General features: G+C 36.6%; 1 protein-coding gene across 1 annotated transcript in view; it reads right to left on the reverse strand.

Annotated features, from left to right (window-relative positions):
• LRRIQ1 (leucine rich repeats and IQ motif containing 1) overlaps positions 1-19,102 on the reverse strand; it is a 113,360-nt gene extending 94,258 nt beyond the window's left edge. The window contains exons 1-11 of the mRNA XM_075080708.1: positions 18,101-19,102; positions 17,342-17,453; positions 15,762-15,856; positions 14,422-14,527; positions 13,527-13,756; positions 11,536-11,610; positions 10,150-11,361; positions 9,064-9,216; positions 6,697-6,847; positions 1,386-1,579; positions 475-602 (exon numbers count right to left, since the gene is read on the reverse strand). Of these exons, the coding sequence (XP_074936809.1) occupies positions 475-602; positions 1,386-1,579; positions 6,697-6,847; positions 9,064-9,216; positions 10,150-11,361; positions 11,536-11,610; positions 13,527-13,756; positions 14,422-14,527; positions 15,762-15,856; positions 17,342-17,453; positions 18,101-18,229 (2,585 nt within the window). The 5' untranslated portion in view covers positions 18,230-19,102. The remainder of the gene's footprint in view (positions 1-474; positions 603-1,385; positions 1,580-6,696; positions 6,848-9,063; positions 9,217-10,149; positions 11,362-11,535; positions 11,611-13,526; positions 13,757-14,421; positions 14,528-15,761; positions 15,857-17,341; positions 17,454-18,100) is intronic.
• Between the last annotated feature and the right edge of the window lie 30 nt (positions 19,103-19,132).

Raw genomic sequence — 19,132 nt, forward strand, 5'->3', positions numbered from 1 at the left:
GAAAAATTAAAGTAAATATGTCTGTTTTGGAGGGCATTAACATATGTATGTAAAATAAAAACCAACATTCTCATTTGTCCTTTTTAACTCTAGCAGTTGCACTTAGTAGAGCCTTCAAAGTCTGTTTTGAATAAGCTAGCTGTGAAATATGAAGTTTGACAGACATATTCTAGAAACAATTGCTAAAGAAAGGAAAAACAAAAGATACACCGTGGTTTTAATAATGCCCAGTCCTCAAAAATTATTTTCATAGAACATCTAATAGAAAAAATTACTTTTCATAGTTAATGCTGTTTCAAATTTTCTTAGCAAAAAGTACCCAATGCCACTGCTTGTCAAACAGATACTTTCCCAGAAGATCTGCTCAAGATAGTGATATATTAACCATACTATGAATTATACTTTTCAGATAAATGTTATATTAGCAAATTCCTCTGTATTGGTTTTGTAAATGGAAGAATGTTTCTTGCTTACCTATTCTGAGACAGCAAAATAATCTGCAATAGAGGCAACCAATAAAAAGAAAGCATTCTCACAGCAGCAATGCTATTGTCGTCCAAATATAGCTCTCTTAGAAGAACATGATTTTCCAGTCTTGGAAGCTGAATAGAAACGAGACGGTTATTTAAAATTAATATAAATTAGAGAAACAACAATGGAATGCCTACCAGATGCTTTTCATAACTACTAAATAGAAGCAAAAATCACATTTTGGATATATACATCATTTCCTTATGTATGTACCAGTTGTCACATGTAATTTCTACATATCAGGTGATAAGTATTTTTTAGTGTCTTCTACCTACTCTGAATATTCAATATACATTAAAAAAAAAAAAAAAAAATTCAAGAGCCCAAGAGCCACAGTCTTACTATTTTATTTATGCAGTTATTTGCTGTTTATTGACAATGGTTTTCCTCTCCTGGATTCACAGGAGAATCATTGTCAGTAAATATGACTAAGTGTACAGCTAGCAAACTACTTTCCTATTTTAAATGCTGCAGCACAAACTTCAGCTTTCGGAGGATCAGCATACATTAAATCAGCCTGAACTATTACTTATATATAATGATAATAATATTTTGTTACATTTTATACAAAGAATCAGCATCACATAACATAAACTGGAGACTAGATGCTATAAACAAAGGAGGGAAATATAATTACTGAGGGGCCAATTTCTCAAGGACTTAGGAGCAAGAAAATACTTAACTGCTAGCCATTTGTTTCTTGGAAAAATCTCCCTCTAACAGGGTAAAAAAAAAAAGCATACCTAAGAGCATGAAACATCCCAGAGCAAACAAAGAGCGCATGATCAGCATTCTGAAAAAATGACTGTTAACAAAGATGTATGCACAACAGCCACTGAATTCAAAGCTTTTACCTCCTGGAGGTTATTGCCTTGCAGCTTCAGAATTTGAAGGAGTCCACAATTCTCAATGCCTTCAACTTGTGTGAGATGATTAAAAGAGCAGTCTAGGTGAATAAGAGTAGGTGCCTCACAAAGACCTTTTGTGCTGATTAACTGATTGTGGTCCACAATTAATTGCTGAAGATTTTTCAACGACTCCAGACCACCTGAAAATTAAAGATTTTAGCTGACTTGAGCCATTGTGAAATAAAAACCTGTTGGTTTTTATTCTAAGAACTAAGTACTAAGAAAACTCCAAACTTTCAATATATTAATATTATCTATAGTAAAAATTAATATTAGTCCTATATAAGGTTTAAAAATAGTGACTGTAATTTGACCTTATCAAATATACAATGCATACAGTTCACAAATTTCTGATCCTGTTAACCAAGCAATACTAACAGTTCATAACCCCTTTAGCACTTCTGTTGCAACAGAACATTCTTTTAGTGATAAACTATTCTTTAAGCACTTCATAACTGCGACTCAGAACCTATGGGCTCTGTGAAATGCTAACAGCCCTCTCAAAATTAACCCTCTCAATGAAAACATTATTTCTGTTTGAAAGTTAATTTTCATTACTTCATTTTTAAGTGGTTTTTTTTTAAGTTATCAGCAAGGTGAGAACAGATTCTGTTAAAACCTAGCACAGCACCACCTCACTTATTTAAGTGCATCTTGTTTAAGGAATTATGTTATATCTTTAATGAAGAAATTGATAGAGAAAATGTAGTGGTTTTAAGTATAAAGCTATACTTCCATAGCCATTATACTCTGAACAAACTTACTCCTGCCAGTGACTGTAAAGAGCAAGACTGTGTGAGACCTCTATCCCAAAAAGATGCAAAAGAAAAGGCTCCTGTCAGCATCTGTTTTTTTCACAGAATTTTTCCCAAATCATCCTCCTACAACGGCAAAAATCACACCATTTTTCCAGTCTTGCACATGCTAGATGTTCTGCAATGGCTTCCTTTCTGGAGCACTGCTGCATCTGATTTGCTACATTTCCAAGCAGTTTTTTCTGTACCTTTGTAGTAAAACTTCTCTGAAGGGGCACCCTTTACAAAACATACCTAAAATAAGGAATTTCTCAATTTACTTTTTTCATGTATTCTTCACAGGATTATTTGAGCTAACACTTTTTCTCATCTTTATCTCACCCAAAACTTCACAAGTGCCCAAAAGGAAGTTGGGTGAGCTTTACAGAGGTGATTGTCTTTGTGATTGTCCTCTGAGAATAAACCGGTTTATGAGACCAGAGACCAGTGTGCAGCATAGATTATTGAGAATACATAAGAGAATGAAAAAAATTAAATTAGTAAGGAGAAAACAGAAGTAAAAAATTAAACTACTGCTAAAACTAGCAGTATATTTAAAAAAAAAAAAAACAAAACAAAAAAACATCAAATATAGGCCTTCAAATCACAGTAATTCAAAAATGGAAAGCACCCAGTGGAACTAACACAATTGCCTGATATTAAGAGAGATATGCTAAGTCTAAAACAAATGTCCCATACTGTAACTTCAAAACTGTGCTTTAGGAAATAAATATACAAATCTTCAATTATTCTGAAAGGATTTCAAACATACCCAAGACATACTATCCTGGCTGCAAGATCCTGGTCTGGATTTTCTTTTATGCTTGGATAAAAATAAAAAGGAAACAGCACCATCTAGTGGTCTCAAAACAATTTCATTCTAGGCAGTGTTAAAATCCCCAGCTTCCAAGATTTCCTCACAAGAGCAGTCCTTAAATCTCCGGTTTTAATTTATCAGCATAGAAGTACTGGAAACTTTAAAAGCACTGAATTAGTCTGGAGTGGGACAGAGAGGAGACTGCACACACGGTAAGAAAAGGCAAGGCCTTCATACAGGATCTGGACATTTCCTATTCAGCATGCTGCACAAAGTACGGGTTTTTTCATCTCCTCCTCATCTCTCTTCTTTAATTAGACCAAATGTCATTTGGAACAGACATGCCAAGGCTACATACAATGAGATCATAATCTATTCTGAAACTATCAAATGCAGTCCAACAGAAACATATACAAGAGAGAATAATGTAATACAAACATACGGTATTTTAATGTTTCTTCTGTACACATGCAAAATTTAAAATAAGTATGAAAGTCTTCTGCACATTTCCAGAAGATATTGTCTGGTTTACATGTGATGCAACCAACAGCAGCTACAGCAGTATATGGGAAAATGCATTCTGCTGGAAAACAGAGAGTTTTAGGAAGATTTGTGGAGAGCCTCTACAGAAGTAGCTCTTAGCAATTTGCAAAGTGCAGCTGGATTCTGTTAGCTAGGGCCTCTGCCTTAGCAATCAATGCAGTTCTGAAGTAACTTCTATGTGTGACAAAGATGAATGACAAGAGAGGAGTGACAGCTGACAGTGAACATGAAGATGAAAAAACACATACAAAAAACCCCTCCAAAACTGAAAGGTGTCTAATAAAACCCCTTTCTTAAAAAGAGGAGGTCCAAAGAAGCATTTATGACTATCTACTGTTATGCGTTGCTATTCTTGCACTGCCAGGATTTTAATGAGCATGCTATGGCAATATAGACACCCTACAAAAGCGTATCCTATGACTCAAGTCAAAATGCTACTTTCAGCATAAGAAAATTTTTAATCCACCTTCCAAATAAAAATACATGCACTGAAAGTCAGTATACTACTGACACAATTACCTAATTTGTGATCATGCATCCTTAAGTGGAAAAGCATAATTGAGATATATTTCTCATACTTTTACTGGCAACTGGAGTTTTCTGGCAACTTTAATTTTTCCCCTACTGATGCTATATTTCAATGAAAGGAGTAAAAAAGTAAAAAGAAAACGTATTATGCTTGAATACCTACAATAAGTTACTGAAACAGAATTATTACAAACACAAATAAGCCTTACTTCTCAGGAAAAAACCCACAGCCTTTGTTAAAGCTGAATGAACAGAGAACATTGCACGGTACTGCAGCTTCCAAAATTGCTAAGGGACAACCTGCAAGATTCACAATGCGAGGGACACAATAACTTCTCAAACCCATAAATCCATTTTTGTGTATTCTACACAACTACTTACAACCAATATGTTGTTGTATTAATAAATCCTGTATTATGCCTCTGTTTTAACCAGACATCCTCAAAGCAATTCTGGAGAGGAGAAAGACAGATTCCAACCTGATTTACGTGAACATTCATTTACCCACTCAAATTCATTAGACTTATTAAACATAGAACCACACTGCACAAAAGAGAACGTACAAGAGGGTTTTGCTCCACTTAGGCTGTACAAAGATACTAAATTCCACACAGATGCTACATTCCTAAATGTAATCCATTAATACTATGTCATTTTTACAGTAATCTTGCAGACATTTTTATCAAATGAGATAAATCTGAGTAAAAATCTTATCCAGCAGTATTGGCCACAAGGGTGTAGATGAAGCTTCTTTAACCAGTTTTTTTTATTGTTTCTCGTTAGGGTACTGATATGCTTTTACAGTAAATATTGATGTGCCAACACCCTTAACCTCAGGTATAATAAACTCCATTCACAAATACTAACATTCCAAATTTGCACACATTAGCAAAAAATATTAAAAACATCAACATTAAACCCCTAAGTGTACAGATTTTTTTTTTTTATGCTTTCCCATTTCCTGTTTGCTACACCCTTGTTATTTATCATGGAATTGCATTATCCATGTTCATACTGTTTCAGTCGCCTGTTTTTTAAATAGTGGAAAACATTTTTTATATAAATGTCTTACATGAATGTTTTTCATCTATCAGCTTAAAAATTGTTTTATATTATTTTCCTGCCGTCCAGCAGTTTCACATTTCAATTTATAAAAAATGAATTATTTCATGACATGCAATTTTTTTCTTTATGATAAGATTTTATTTCAATGGACAAATCTCTGAAGATTCATCTTTGTTAAGATTAAAATACTGAAGTTATACAGTCACCCATATTTTGGTGGCCTTTACAAATTTCACAGTATGTCATGCACCAAAACCAAGTCCCTAGGATATATATAAGGAAGCTGTTAAATCTAGTTCTGTTCTATCTGCTGTGCTGCCTTCTTGATGGAAATTTGCTACTTTCAAGCCCTGAGAGCTCCCTTTCAAGTAATGATCTGGCAATTAACTACTACTTTTTCTCAGCTGCTAATGTTGCTTTTGAGGGACCACTAATGGTCTTTGCTCTGTACATGATTCTAAAAACAAAAAACTGGCTTCTCCACTTACATACAGCAGAGCCCTTGGTTATTTTCACTGCACTACACTTTCCTGACCTTTTGTCAGTAGAAAAGGCTCTGGATCCTGATTACATCTATACCAAATCTACACAACACAAGGCTTACAATGCAATATTTTTGGCTTGCCAGAAGCTGAGACACAATATCTACCCCTTAGCCTGTTTACGGTCCGAGTGGTAGTAAAGGCAGAGAGGCAAACACTTGTTCACTACATGAAAAATTCCTGTCTGGCCAACAGAAAACATCTATTTCCTGGCACAAAGATTTCATGTACTGATGCATCTATTGAGTGTTCTGGGTGTATGAAAATTCTAACTGGTTGACTCCACACTAGACGTTTTGCCTGTCCACTGTCGGACCTAACAAATATTACAAATTGCCTTTGTAAATATAATATAATTGTGTCAATCGTTTCAACAATTTTACCTTAGGCTCATTTCTTTTTTTCCAGCTTTGGAGCACTGAGCAGCAATGAAGAGCCAGAGTGGGAGGGAAGTATAGAACTATAGTTTGAAGGCAGAATGGGCAGCATTTTAGTAGAAAGAGAGGCTGTGGTCCAGAGTTAGCATGGTTCATAGATTCAGACACATAATATGTTTTCTATATAACTAGGTACTGTGTCAATCAGGAACACAGAGGAACCCTCTGCAGTTGCAAGGCTAGGCTTTATGTTTGTTGCTTCTGTAGATAAACGGAACTCAGGTTACTCACATATTCCAACTGAGTTAGTGCAGGTAACATTAGCAGCCCTTCTAGAAAGATTTTTAGCTCTCTTTGGCTGACAACAGAATATGATCTGGTAGGTGGAACACATGGCAGCAGCTAAACCATACTACAAATAAATGTGAAGTTTAGTATGCTTTAAAATGCACGTCTGTTCTAAGCCTGTTTCCTCATTCTTCTTGGGCTTAGCAGCTGGCTGGACCTGAATCCAAGGATAGTATGATTCTGAATATAAACAGCATAAATACTGTTATACAAATTGGAATACTTTTTTATTAATCTTCTTACCAATTCGAGTGATTCTGTTGTAGGAAAGTTCAAGATTTTGGAGACTTATGCAGCTGTCTAAGCCACAAACTGATGAAAGATGGTTCTTATTCAGAATCAGAATACGGAGATTTTCTAGTTTTTCACAGTCAATTATCTGAATGTTGTTTTCCTGCAACAAAGGAAAATAAGAATATTAAATAGCATCTGAAGTAAAATAGCATAATTAAGTGTAAAAATATGGTAGACCGTCATCATTGCTTATTTTTATCCTAAACTTCCAGCTAGGAGTAAGGGTATCTCCATTTTTTCCATTAGGAAAATAAATCGATGAGTCATAGAAACTACCTTTTGTTTCCTGCTGGGATAGAACAAAAATATACCTCAGACTTCAGTCTGGCTCTGAAAATGCCCAGAAGTTGAAACAAAAAGTGTAATGAGCAGTTAAGGACAGAATGATCTTTTCCATATATGCTTTCCTAGCTTCCCAACTCCTGGGGGACTGAACTAAAAACTGCATAGAAAGCTTCATATTTACTAGACACTAATGAAGATCACTATGACTTTGCTGGAAACTTATTTATTAATAGTGAATCTGCATTTAGAGGTATTTTCGTCACAAACATTAACACTGTTCTCAGCTAACGTTCTTCCCCCTAGAGATTTTGTTCTTTTAACATACCCCTCCCCAGGACATTTTAATAATGCTTCTTCAGACTTTTCTTTCACTATTTGCTGCCTTTGCTGTTTTCTTGTTTTTCACCTGCAGATGCTCAAACAAACAAAACTGAAATTACCTCCTTTGTAACAAATTGATTATGCCAAATAGTTTAATTCCTGTTCCAGAATTAAGATGCTGACTTGATTTATGTGCTACCTCCTGCTGCAGGCAGAGGTGCGTATGGGTTTCCTTTGGAAGCCATAATACTGATTCCTGAACAGCCCCTTCAGTTGCAACAGTAAGTTAAAGCAGAGAATTGATAACAGTTTAAATGTTAGCTTTTGTATCAACAGAAATGAGGGGCAATATCACATTGAAATGAATGTCCAAGGCAAACAGAAGCAGCTGCTTTAGCTATGTGAGAAACACCCATGAAACAATCTTGGACTGTTTCAATTGTCACAAAAGAGACTGTTTCTTCATTCCAGTTGAATGGAAAATAACTGCCACATTAGCTGCCCCAGTGGAAGTATAAAGTATTATTATTAACAATTTATCTAATTATTAAATTATTACTAAAGCATACTTAAAATTATAGCTAAGAATCTTCTCAGCTGAATTATCCTGACATATCCCAGTGAGGCAATCCTGTATATCATTTAAAGTATAACAATTCAGAATTAAGAAAAAAAGCCAAATCACAAACCCAAAACTGTTCTGTAAGAGACAATATTTGATCTAAAAAATTCACATATAAATACTAATCTTAGTAATACTGGCAGCTTAAAGATACATATTATGCCCTTACACTAATATTTTCTCTTGTATTTTGAGCAAAATTATCAAATCCCAGAAATTACGTTCTGAATAGCTAAGAAAACTGAGAAAAGGACACAAATATTTCCACCTGACTTATTGCAAAGCTCTAATTACTGGACAGGCAACACTCCTTTATAACTATTATCAGTTCTCTTCTCCAAATTTTATTCAAAAACCCAAAGCCAACAAAAATGCCATACAAGAACACCAGTTACTGTGCAAGCAGAAACATTCAAGCTTTCTATGAATAATACAGGCATATTAACTTTCTCATGAAATGTTGTTGCTAAAACACATGAAATAAAAAATGTGAACCAAGATTTTTCATGGGAGTTGTCAAGTTCTGAAACTAGGATGCATCACAAAGCAAAACATTTTCTTTAGTCATTAAATTTACAAGGCCATGTAAGACCCTGTGCAGTAGCAAGTACCTAGACATTATGCCTCTAGTGTAACTCATCACACTGTTCCTTGAGCATATATGTGAGTAATTTTAACTAATATTCAAGGTGTGTATTCCAGAGGACTCTTCCTTCTACCTACACCTGCTTAAGCTGAGCACCTGCTACGGTGAACAGCATCTGCCCACTCATGAATCAGATAGACTGAGGTAAAGAAGATCTATCACCATGCCATACCAATGCTAATCCTAGACTGATACTATAATGCACTTTTTAGTGTAGCTTGATTCATTCGCAGGATGTTGCTTTAGTACAATGCAAATTGCTATATACAGTGCAAATCTGCTGGTATAACTTCATTCACATTTGGGAGTATTTTTTTGATATTCCTATGCTCTTAAGGCAACAAAAATTATATATTCATTTGGATGCAAGTGGATAACCACCTAAGCAGCAAACTTGGCAGTTCTCCCTGAGTTATAATAAAGAATCAAACATGCTTGGTACCTCCACATTGATATACTTTAGGTCTTTGCAGTTACTGAGTCCATCCAGTGCAACTAGTCCACAGCGCCTCAGGGTCAAAACTTGAAGATTTGAACACTCGGATAACGTCGAGAGGCTACAAGCTGGCACATCTTCAAGTGTAAGCGTTGTGACCTACATGCATTATTGATAAATAAAATTATTTGTATATTGAACATCCATTGTATAAAGTCACATTATGGTTATTTTCTTTAAAAAGAGACAGAGACCAAAACCACATTCTACTAACACTTTAAGAAAGGCAAGTAATTAATATGTTAATCTTTTCACATAGAAAGGCGGGTTTGATCTGTTGAATGGGAGAAGTTATGAAAATAATGTTTGATTTTTAACATCCACCTTAAAATAAAATTAATGCTTTGCTAATGACATTGAATTTGAATGGATGGAAGACTAACACTAAGCAAAGCAATTAATAGTGTGAATTGTCTCCGATTACACTATCGTAAGTAATGAGTGAGTGCGTAAGAACAGACAAAAATAGTTCAGACTCAAAGTGTGTCTAGTCTAGTATGTCATCTCAGAGTGGATACCAAGATGAGAGTACAGAGCAAGCATACAGTGATAAGTTAGTAAGTGGTAAGATAGGAAAGTGCTGGGAAGTAAAAGATGTTCTTTATGACAAAACACCACTTAGAAACTGATCAGCACTTTCTTGCTTCTGGAAGAAATTTGTCTTCTCAAAACTCTGAAGGGGCTAGATGAGCAGGAGCTGAAATGTGGGCCCTCATACAAAGGCAAAACCATGTTAATTTAGCAGAAAATAGGAGCTAGGAGCTCCTGCCTTTTACAGGCTTAAGATACTATCAATCAGCTGAAGTCTAATACCACACCAGTCTGGTCCACAATGCTCACAGAAACTCAGAAGTCATTCTCATCGCCCTTATTCTGCATTTGTGCAGAGGAACTCTCAATGAGATCTATATCCTGCTCACTGATAATCTCCTCTTCCAAAACAACATTCCGCTAACACACCAAATTGGGGGGGGGGGGGGGCGAAGTGATGGTATGGCTTCCCATTTCATTCTAAATCTTCTGTATAGTTACCTGCTGCAGAGTACTCCAAGGGCCACTATCAATTATCTTTTGTGTACTTAATGGAGGCATCTTGCTAACCAAACTTTTCCTTGGACGTTTTTTAATAGTTGCTCCCTTTCTTTGGTTTTCTTCATATATTTTAGACCAAGATTTACATGTGTTCATCCAGTTTATCCTCTTCTTTTCAATATCATCAGGAAGAATTAGTCTACTGGAACACTCAGCTACATCTTGAATTCTGTCCCAGGTCTCTCTGACTTCCTTATTAGCATCTTCCTTTAGAAACAGAGTTTTCTCCATTGTTTCAGACTGAGAAAACTGATCTTTGACTTTTCTATTACTAGCGTGTGGCTGGACATTTGGTGGACTGCTGTATGTATTATTTGCCTTATTCTCTACCATGTCATTAGCTCCAAAATTAACAGATTCATCCTTTGAAGTATGACTATCTGGAGCTTTATTAAGATCTTTAGTTTGTGAGTAATTTTCTTCTACATGTGTTACTGAATTAATGTATATGTTCTCATTATTTACTTGAGAAGAGTGTTCCTTCCTCTCAGAGACTAGCATATTTGGTGTTGGTGCCAAATTTGTTTCTGCTGGAGTCAACCAATTATTTGTTTCATCCATCATTTCAGGCTGTTTTTCTTTTTGTTCCTCTACTTGCTCATTTATTTCCTTCTTCTGTTCTCTTACTACTTTTGTATTTTCTGTCTCCTTATCCTTTTTTATGGTTTCTTTGTTGTTTTCTCCACTTTCACTTATCACAGCTTTTGCTCTTTTCTCTCCTAGTTTTCTCTGTTCTTCCCTTCTTATTTGTAGCTGTTTTTCTCTTTCAAGTCTCAGACTTTCTTTCTTTTTCTCATATTCCTCACGCCTCCTCACCTGTTCCAAATATTCCTGTCTTTCAAGTTCTTCTTGTCTCTTTTTTCCCTCTTTCTTTTGCCTCTTTTCTTCCATTCGCCTCTTCATCTTTTCCTCTTTTTCTTTCATTTCTCTCTCTATTTCTTCTAATATTTTCTGCTTCTTTTTAATTTTATCTTTCCATTCTTTTAAGATGGGAGCATATTTTTTATGCACTAAAAATGATCTAAATCTAGCTTGGATTTTCACAGCTGCTGTATTCCATTGTTCTGCCAAGTGTTGTCTTTCTTTTGCTTTCTGCTCTTCCAATGCCTTTTTTTCCTCTTCCATTTGCAACTGTAGCTTCATGATGAATTCCTATACCAAAACAAGCAGGATAGACTTTAGCTACTTTTAAAATAAGACAGGGTTGGCACATATTTATCATTAAAAAACAGAATCTGGTGTATTAACTGTTCCAGAATAACATATATTCTCAGATATATGACAGTAACCTCACTCATTTCACAAAAGCTCATTGCACAACCTCACCTTGTGTTGCATCATTTTGTCTCTCCACGCTTTCTTTTCTTTCTGTAACTCATCTTCCATCACAGTTTGTTGTTTCTGCACAACAAATTAACTTAGATGAATATTGTGCAAACCCCGGGACATCATAAAACACCCTCTCTGCAATCTCCCCCATCTTGATTTTCCAACAATCCACTTTTGTGAATGCCTGAATTAAAATGAGAAACTCAACTGTGTGAGGATCAAAATAAACAACGGGACACTCGGATCAGTAATGCAGATTTGGTCATGTACTGACAGATGCATACCTTCAGGGAGTCAGTATCTCAGTATTGACCCAAACAACTGCCACCTTCCCCTCCAAATTCTGCATTACTATTGAAGATGAAAACTAAGCTTATGAAACCAACATTCAAAAAACAGGTAGGTAATAGCGACATAACAGAAACAAAAGCTCTGAAAGTAGCCTGAAGAGTCCCCTTTTAATTGCTCTGGTATTACTGATAATCATATAATCTTTTAAACAGGAATTTTGTTCAATAAAATTAAAGAATTTTTTTCATTGAAATTGTTTCTTAATGGAAAATGAAAGTTCAAGTCTATTTTCCCACTATTTGCAAATAAAAACATTTCTCCCCTACCCCAGCATATTCTCAATCAGAAAAAAAAATACAAGCTATCTGGAATTACATCTGACTGAAAATTAGCAGAAAGCAGAGTACCTAAAATCCTGAACCACCTAACTCCTGGTGGAACCAAGGTAAATCAGTATCAGTCAAATGAAATACACAGCAGTATATTAAGGAACCAGTATAAACAAACTAGCACTTCCAACTTGGACAGTCTCTCAGGTGCCTAAGCACTGCTTTTCATGCATGTTCAGAAGCATTCTGTCCAGACAATAGGAGACTAGAAGTCTGGATCCTTCTGTAATGGTGGAAATTAGTCTCCATCTCTCACCTCCACAAAGAGTGTGCCAGCGACAGCACTACCAAAGTGTCCAAATGGGAACATGCCCCACCTTTGCTAGAGAAAGCAAGCCATTTTACACCCAGAAATTATTTATGACATCAAAGAGCAGAGGAAGCCTAATCAATTTGGTGCCCTGCTGAAAAGGAAGATATCTCAGACACTGAACTGGCCTTCAGACATCAAAGGTTTTTTCACTTACTAGGGCTTTCCTTAATTTTGGTGACTTGAATTACCTTGCTGGGACCAAGATGCTCACCTCTTCAGGATGCTACAAATCAGTTAACTGAATATGTAGTGTTAATGCATCTCCTAAACCAGAAATATTGAGGCTAAATAATAAGATATTGTGGCACCACAAGTATAATGAGTGAGGGTTATGCTTTTTCACCTTCCTATGCTCCTTTGTGAGAGTCACCAAATTTTATCCTTCACTACACACTACGCACTATAGCAAAACACAGCTAGACACTCTGAGAATGCAACCAGTCAACATACGGAGTCATGTTTTGTTGTGGCAGAACTTAGTAGATTAAGCCTGACTCAGTCTCCCAATACAGACAAGAAAAAGGAGTACTGTATCTTTTACCCAGATGAGGCACACCACCAGCATTTCTGAATGGAATGATTTTGGTCCAGATTACGTCACCTGTGATTTTTTTATCTAACTCTAAAATTGGGGTGGGAGGTCTAAAGTAAGTATTTCCTATTAAAGCACAGTGACCATTTTTCATTTGTGAGTAATTTAGCACAACTCTCATTTCTGGTACTTTGGCTGGTGTCATAATATAAAAGCTTAGTAAGGGCAAAGCCTAAACAGTAGTTTAACATTTAGCAGAGCAAATCCATTCACTGTTGACCAAAGCAGTATATGCATAAAACCCAATGGATCATAGTCAAATATGTCTTACATCTCACTTCGGTATCAAAAGTAGACAGAGTTTAGGATAGTCATACAGTTTGGGTAGTACCCTCTTTTCACATTAGATCTTGAATTGAGATAATCTAGATGGGAACAGCTCAGCTTCAATATCATTAATTACCTTATGAAGAAGCTCTAACTTTATTCTTTCAGCCTCAAATTCCTCCAGACGCTGCACCCTTCTTGTGTGTTCCTCTTCATTCTGTTTTTCCTGTGCTTCCCTCTCAGCTTTCCACTTTTGCCTCTTCTCATCTTCAAGCTCCTTTTGTCTCTTCTCCCACTGCTCAAATTCTTGTCTACACTTTTCTTCTACTTCATGATGAGTAAGGCTTAAGCTCATTTCAACATCAGCTATGAATTTGTAATCAACAAAGCAAACATTTTATTTAACTTCCTAGTAAGTATGGGGGACATTAAACAGTCCTGAAGTTTTGACAATAAAAGGATTCTGTGCTGATACAGCCAGCAATATGTATCTCCAAGGAAATAACTACAACACGAGTCTTTTCTATCAGAAATGTCATATTATCATGACGCACACTTACTGACTCTGCTACAATCGTGCTTATTCTACCAATGTATATTTCAGGATTACACTTTGGCTTCAGGATTAATGTCTTCTGTGGTCACCAGCAGGGGTTTTAAAACTGCAGTGCTCCACCCGAAAACATGCAAAGGCCATGGCAAAGGGAAACATTCCCAGACAAGGTGACTATAAAAAAGTAAAAGAAGTTGTAGCCAAAGCACAACCTGCTTAGTGCCTCCAATCTGGCTTCCATTTGTATTCATAATTATTTAAAGCATTTTTGGGTATTATTTTTTAAAAACAAATTTCTGACAAGACATTGAAGGCTAGCGTAAGCATTTGCTCATGTCCAATTTATGAGGCATCAAAATCTACTGTAACATGTAATTCTCTACAAAGGATGTTATGATACTCGTGAAAACAGACAAGCAAGAAATAGTGATATGACACTAAAGATCAACTCAACCAAATAACTAGCATGTTTGCTTACCTGTAACAAAACGGTCGTCCATGACCACTTCTTCACTGGTGGACTGGCTATTATAACTAGGTGTTGTAGCAATCTGCAAGTCTTCACTTTCAATTTCAAATAGTACCTAATATTGTCATTAAGAAACAAGAAACAAAATTTAAAAGCAGAATGTCATAAAAATCTTCCAGAACAAGGATAAGCTTTTCATTGTATGACAAATACAATAATACGAAACATATCACTGACTGGAATCCTTAGACATTGAATAATGCAAACCCGTCAGTTAAAATACTGTTTTCTAGAGTAATAAATATTGGAGTATTTCCTAAAATACATAATATTTCTATGTGCTTTTTCAATATATTTTACATTTTGACTTGGAAAAATGAATATTTTGCATTTGGGATTTGTTTTACTTTCTGTGGAACTACACACCATACTTCTGCACTAAAACTGTTATGCATATCCCTATGTGTTCTTCCCCTGAAGAACTAGTTACAGAGTAAATTTTTAAGAAGTCTATTTGAAAATAATGCTATGGGCACAAAGGTTTGCCATATTTCTTTCATTTTTCTTTAATGGCAAGAAGTAATCTATTCCTGCTCATTTATCATCTGTTCATCACATGCTTGCAGCATATATTAATATTTGTAATGCCGCTGAAGTCACATAAAGTAATTGTACTGTTCTAAACAATGGTCTTCTAAAAACAAAAAAAAATCATGTTTGCAAAAGTGGTCACTAACAAAAGCCAGGTAACAAATTAAAAGTGATTAAATTAAATATGGGTTTATGTTTTTCTATGAACTTCTGCAAGTTATTCAGTCAAATCCTATTAAACTCAAAAAGAACCCAGGTTCATAACTCTTGATTTGTCTTTGAAAGTTCCAGACATTACTATGTTTGCATTTTCTATAAAATAATGGAATATATTAGGAGCAAGATTAATAGTAGCACATCTTCATGTGCTACTTCATGTGCTACATGATCATCATAAAAAGAAAAATATTAGAGAAGTTTAAAAGTATTATCATACTATTGAGAAAATATTCTGCAAACAATTAACAATAAAGGATTATTCAGTTTTGTTTAATTTTGTTGATTTTTGTGCTCAGCATCTCAACTACTCGTATGGAGAATTTATTCCAAATTTTAAAACTTATAGACACGGTGTATTATAGCTGATACAGAACAGCATACCTTAATGGCACTCATCTTAATATTTTATGGATAGTCCGACAGAGACAAAACTGAACACATCTATAGGTGTCCTTAGGAGATCTACAAAGCAACTGTAAGTTATCTCGATTACTAAATAGAATTTTATTCACAATAAGTATTATTTAAATAAAGAATACCCTCTTTTTAAATTGTTCTGGATCTTCATCATATTCAGAAGGTAATTCTGCCAAGTAATCTGAAGCATGGCAAGATACTACTCTGTAAATGTTACCTAAAGAAGAAATAAAAATATAATCTAGTACACAGAGAGAAAATCTCTTACCAGTACTCAGTTCTGCTCTATACTGCTTAGCTACTACATTTCTTTAAACTAAAATAAAGCACTTTTTTTCTGTTACAACTCTTAACCCCCTCCTCCACCCCAGTTTTACTCCAATATATATGGGAGTCATTTATCTACATTAAAAGTAGCAAATATGTGTAACTGAACACACAGAGTAATATTGTAAGAATTCAGTGACAGCAAATATGAAAGAGAATTCCTCAGCATAAAACACAGCAGAACATTTTCTGGGTAGAAAAATAGAACTTCTATCAGATAGGTCAAAAACTGGCAGAGAACTACAAAAATAATGAAAAAATAGTAAGTGTCCATTACAAAAAAAAGGTAACAAACCTTCCTCAAATATGAAAATGTATAGACAATATTGAACTTTAGTTCACAAAGACTGTTACACTAAATGAGTACAAAACCCAAGACAATATGAAAACTAGAACGGAACCGACAATGCCAGCTCTCTGGCATATAAACTATGAGCTTGGCTTCAGTCACACAGCTGACACAGCAATATTGTTCCCAATTACAAAATCATCTCATTTAATGCTAGCTTGGATATCTCTAAAGACAGACTTTAAACATATCCTATGGGGTTCCATTTTATCTGAACTCGTAATTTCAGCTCCTGGTGGATTAATTTTAGATTCTCATTAAGAATCTGGCCCAGGTCCTTTTTCAGAGAATGATCCTGCAACTCGCCTTGATCTACAGTTTAGCATCAGTTCAATTTTTAGAAAAAAATCAGTTCGTATTCAGATGTTAATCCTAGAAGTCAGCACTGCATGGTTTTATTCCTAGAGATTTTCAGCATGCATTCAGAAGCTGTTTGTGCTGGTTTTGGCTGAGAAGGGGTTAACTCTCCTCACTGTGGGGGTCGGCTACCTTTCCAGCTTCCCGCGCTCTGCCGCGTGGCGGGGGGGGCTGGGAGGGGCAGGGCCATGGTGGGGGCGGCTGACCCCGACTGGCCAATGGCAGGTTCATTCCATACCATGTGACACCATGACCAGTATATTGAGGGGGGGCAGTGGCAGCGCGGTGGCGGCACGGCGTCGGCGCATGCGGTTTGTTTCGGCGGTTCGTTCCCCCTCTCCCCTCCCTTCCCCCCTCCCCCGGGGCTTTGCGCCTCTCATTGTACTCCTTTACATTGCATTTCTGTTGTTGTTTCTTTTGATTTTAATTGCTAAACTGTTCTTATCCCAACCCACGAGCGTTACCCTTCTGATTCTCTTCCCCATCTACCGGTGGGGGAGTGAGCGAGCGGCTGTGTGGGGCTGAGCTGCCGCTAAACCACGACACTGATGCAATAGGTTTCCCTGCTTGCTCTGCTTAAAATTTTGCACTGTTTTACTGATGATTGTTAGTCTAACTTCCACTGGCAATACAAGGTACATAAATATTTTAACTGTGATCCTTGCTTACTTGTAGTTTCTTCATCTTCCAAGTCTTGCAGTATAAGTTTTTCAGCTTCTTGATTTCTGCTCTTTATGAAGTTTAAATAGGAGAGAACTGATTCTGGCAAGTCATCTGAAATCTAGAAAAATACAACATTTGTCATAAATTCTATGTTTTCATTTCACAGCCAGAGGTAACTATTTGACAAACAAGAGTCATATCAAACATATGATTCATGGTCACATATGATCAATATAATGTACCCTAATATCTTATAGACCAATCCTTGAGCTATGAGTCTGAAGGATTAAAATAACTGAAGAGGACACAAATAACTGATTAGAGTTCAGAGGAAAATCTTCCCCTAAAATAAGTCATCTGAAAAAGAGGACTTGCACCAATTTATATTAAATTAATACCAGGAAGTCTTCAAACATAATACAATCTCCTGTAAGATTTAAATGAAGAATCATTGGCTTATTCATCCAGATTTAATCTACCTCATTTGTTTTAATAAAATCTTCCAGCTTCAGAAGATTGTAAACTAAGTCATTATCTATAAATCTCATCTTCTCACTTAAGCACAATGCTGATATTCATCTCTTTTATTGTCTTGTCACCATTGCAGGTTATATTTTTCATGAAGCAATACTACCAAGACTACTTTTCAGAAGAAATCCTCAGGTTAGGTGTGTCAGGAAAAAGTTCATTCATCAGACAGGCTTTGCAATGCCTGTACTACTTTCAAGCAGAAATAGAGGCAGCGTTAGCTCATTGAATACTTACTGTCTCACTGTCACTCAAAGCTTCGTCGGATACCTCTGTGTCAGGATCATCTGCTTCACAGGAAGAAACACTGATTCTGCTTAATTCAATTTCTATTTCTTTTTCAATTCTTTCAATATCTTCTGACATTCTGCCTTCCCCAGTGTTTTACCTGCTTTCAAAGCTACACAAAGAAAATACTGTCAGCACTGAATGAACCAAAATAAAGAGGGTGTTCGTTTAACATAAGTTTATTCAGATGTATTTATTGAACAGTTGGCTTAAAACATGAAAAGGAACAGCAGAAGCTTGTTCTGAGCACCTCACTCCATACCAACAAGTCAAATGTAAGAAAAACGTTAGTTTGTGATGAGAATCCCCACAGCAGTCTACCCCACTAAATTTTGCAACTGTTACCAAACTTGAATATTGAAACCTCTGCCTGCTCTCTACTCCCTGTGAACAATATCAGTGCTATGCCCAAGATTCACAAGGTTCTTTCTAGTCCTAATAGCTGCACAGAAAAGAAAGAAAAAAAAAAAAGCTTTAAACAATAAATACATAATAACAATTCCAAAATAAAACTACGAATCCAGAAAGCACTCGATGAAGTTGTAATGATACAGAGAAAGCGGTGCGAAATGGCCTAACCCACTGAAGTACAAAACATGTAGATGGATCCAGGCGGGAGGGAGGGGGTACCTCGCCGCCCCCGCCTCCCCTGGCAGCCTGCACCCCTCTCCTCACCCTCAGCCCAACGAGGGGACACGGGAGGCAGCCCAGACCCGCTCCGTCGGGGGCAGCGAGCAGCTCCTTGCCCCTCGCCCCTCGCCGGCTCCCGGTGCAGTAGAAGCCGCACGCTGAAAGCACGCCGCCGCGGAGGCGCGAAGCGGTCCCTCGCTGGGAGAAACTACAGCTCCCAGAAGGCACTGCGGCGGGGACAACGCCCGCCCCCGCCACTGTCCGCAGTGCATGCTGGGAGCTGTAGTCCGCTCCGCAGGGCACCCGGAGCCTGCGGTCTCCCCGATCTACTCCGTGCAGCTACTCACTTCT

This window comes from Phalacrocorax aristotelis, chromosome 1 (assembly GCF_949628215.1).
Source record: "Phalacrocorax aristotelis chromosome 1, bGulAri2.1, whole genome shotgun sequence".
In the NCBI taxonomy this organism is placed as follows: domain Eukaryota; kingdom Metazoa; phylum Chordata; class Aves; order Suliformes; family Phalacrocoracidae; genus Phalacrocorax; species Phalacrocorax aristotelis.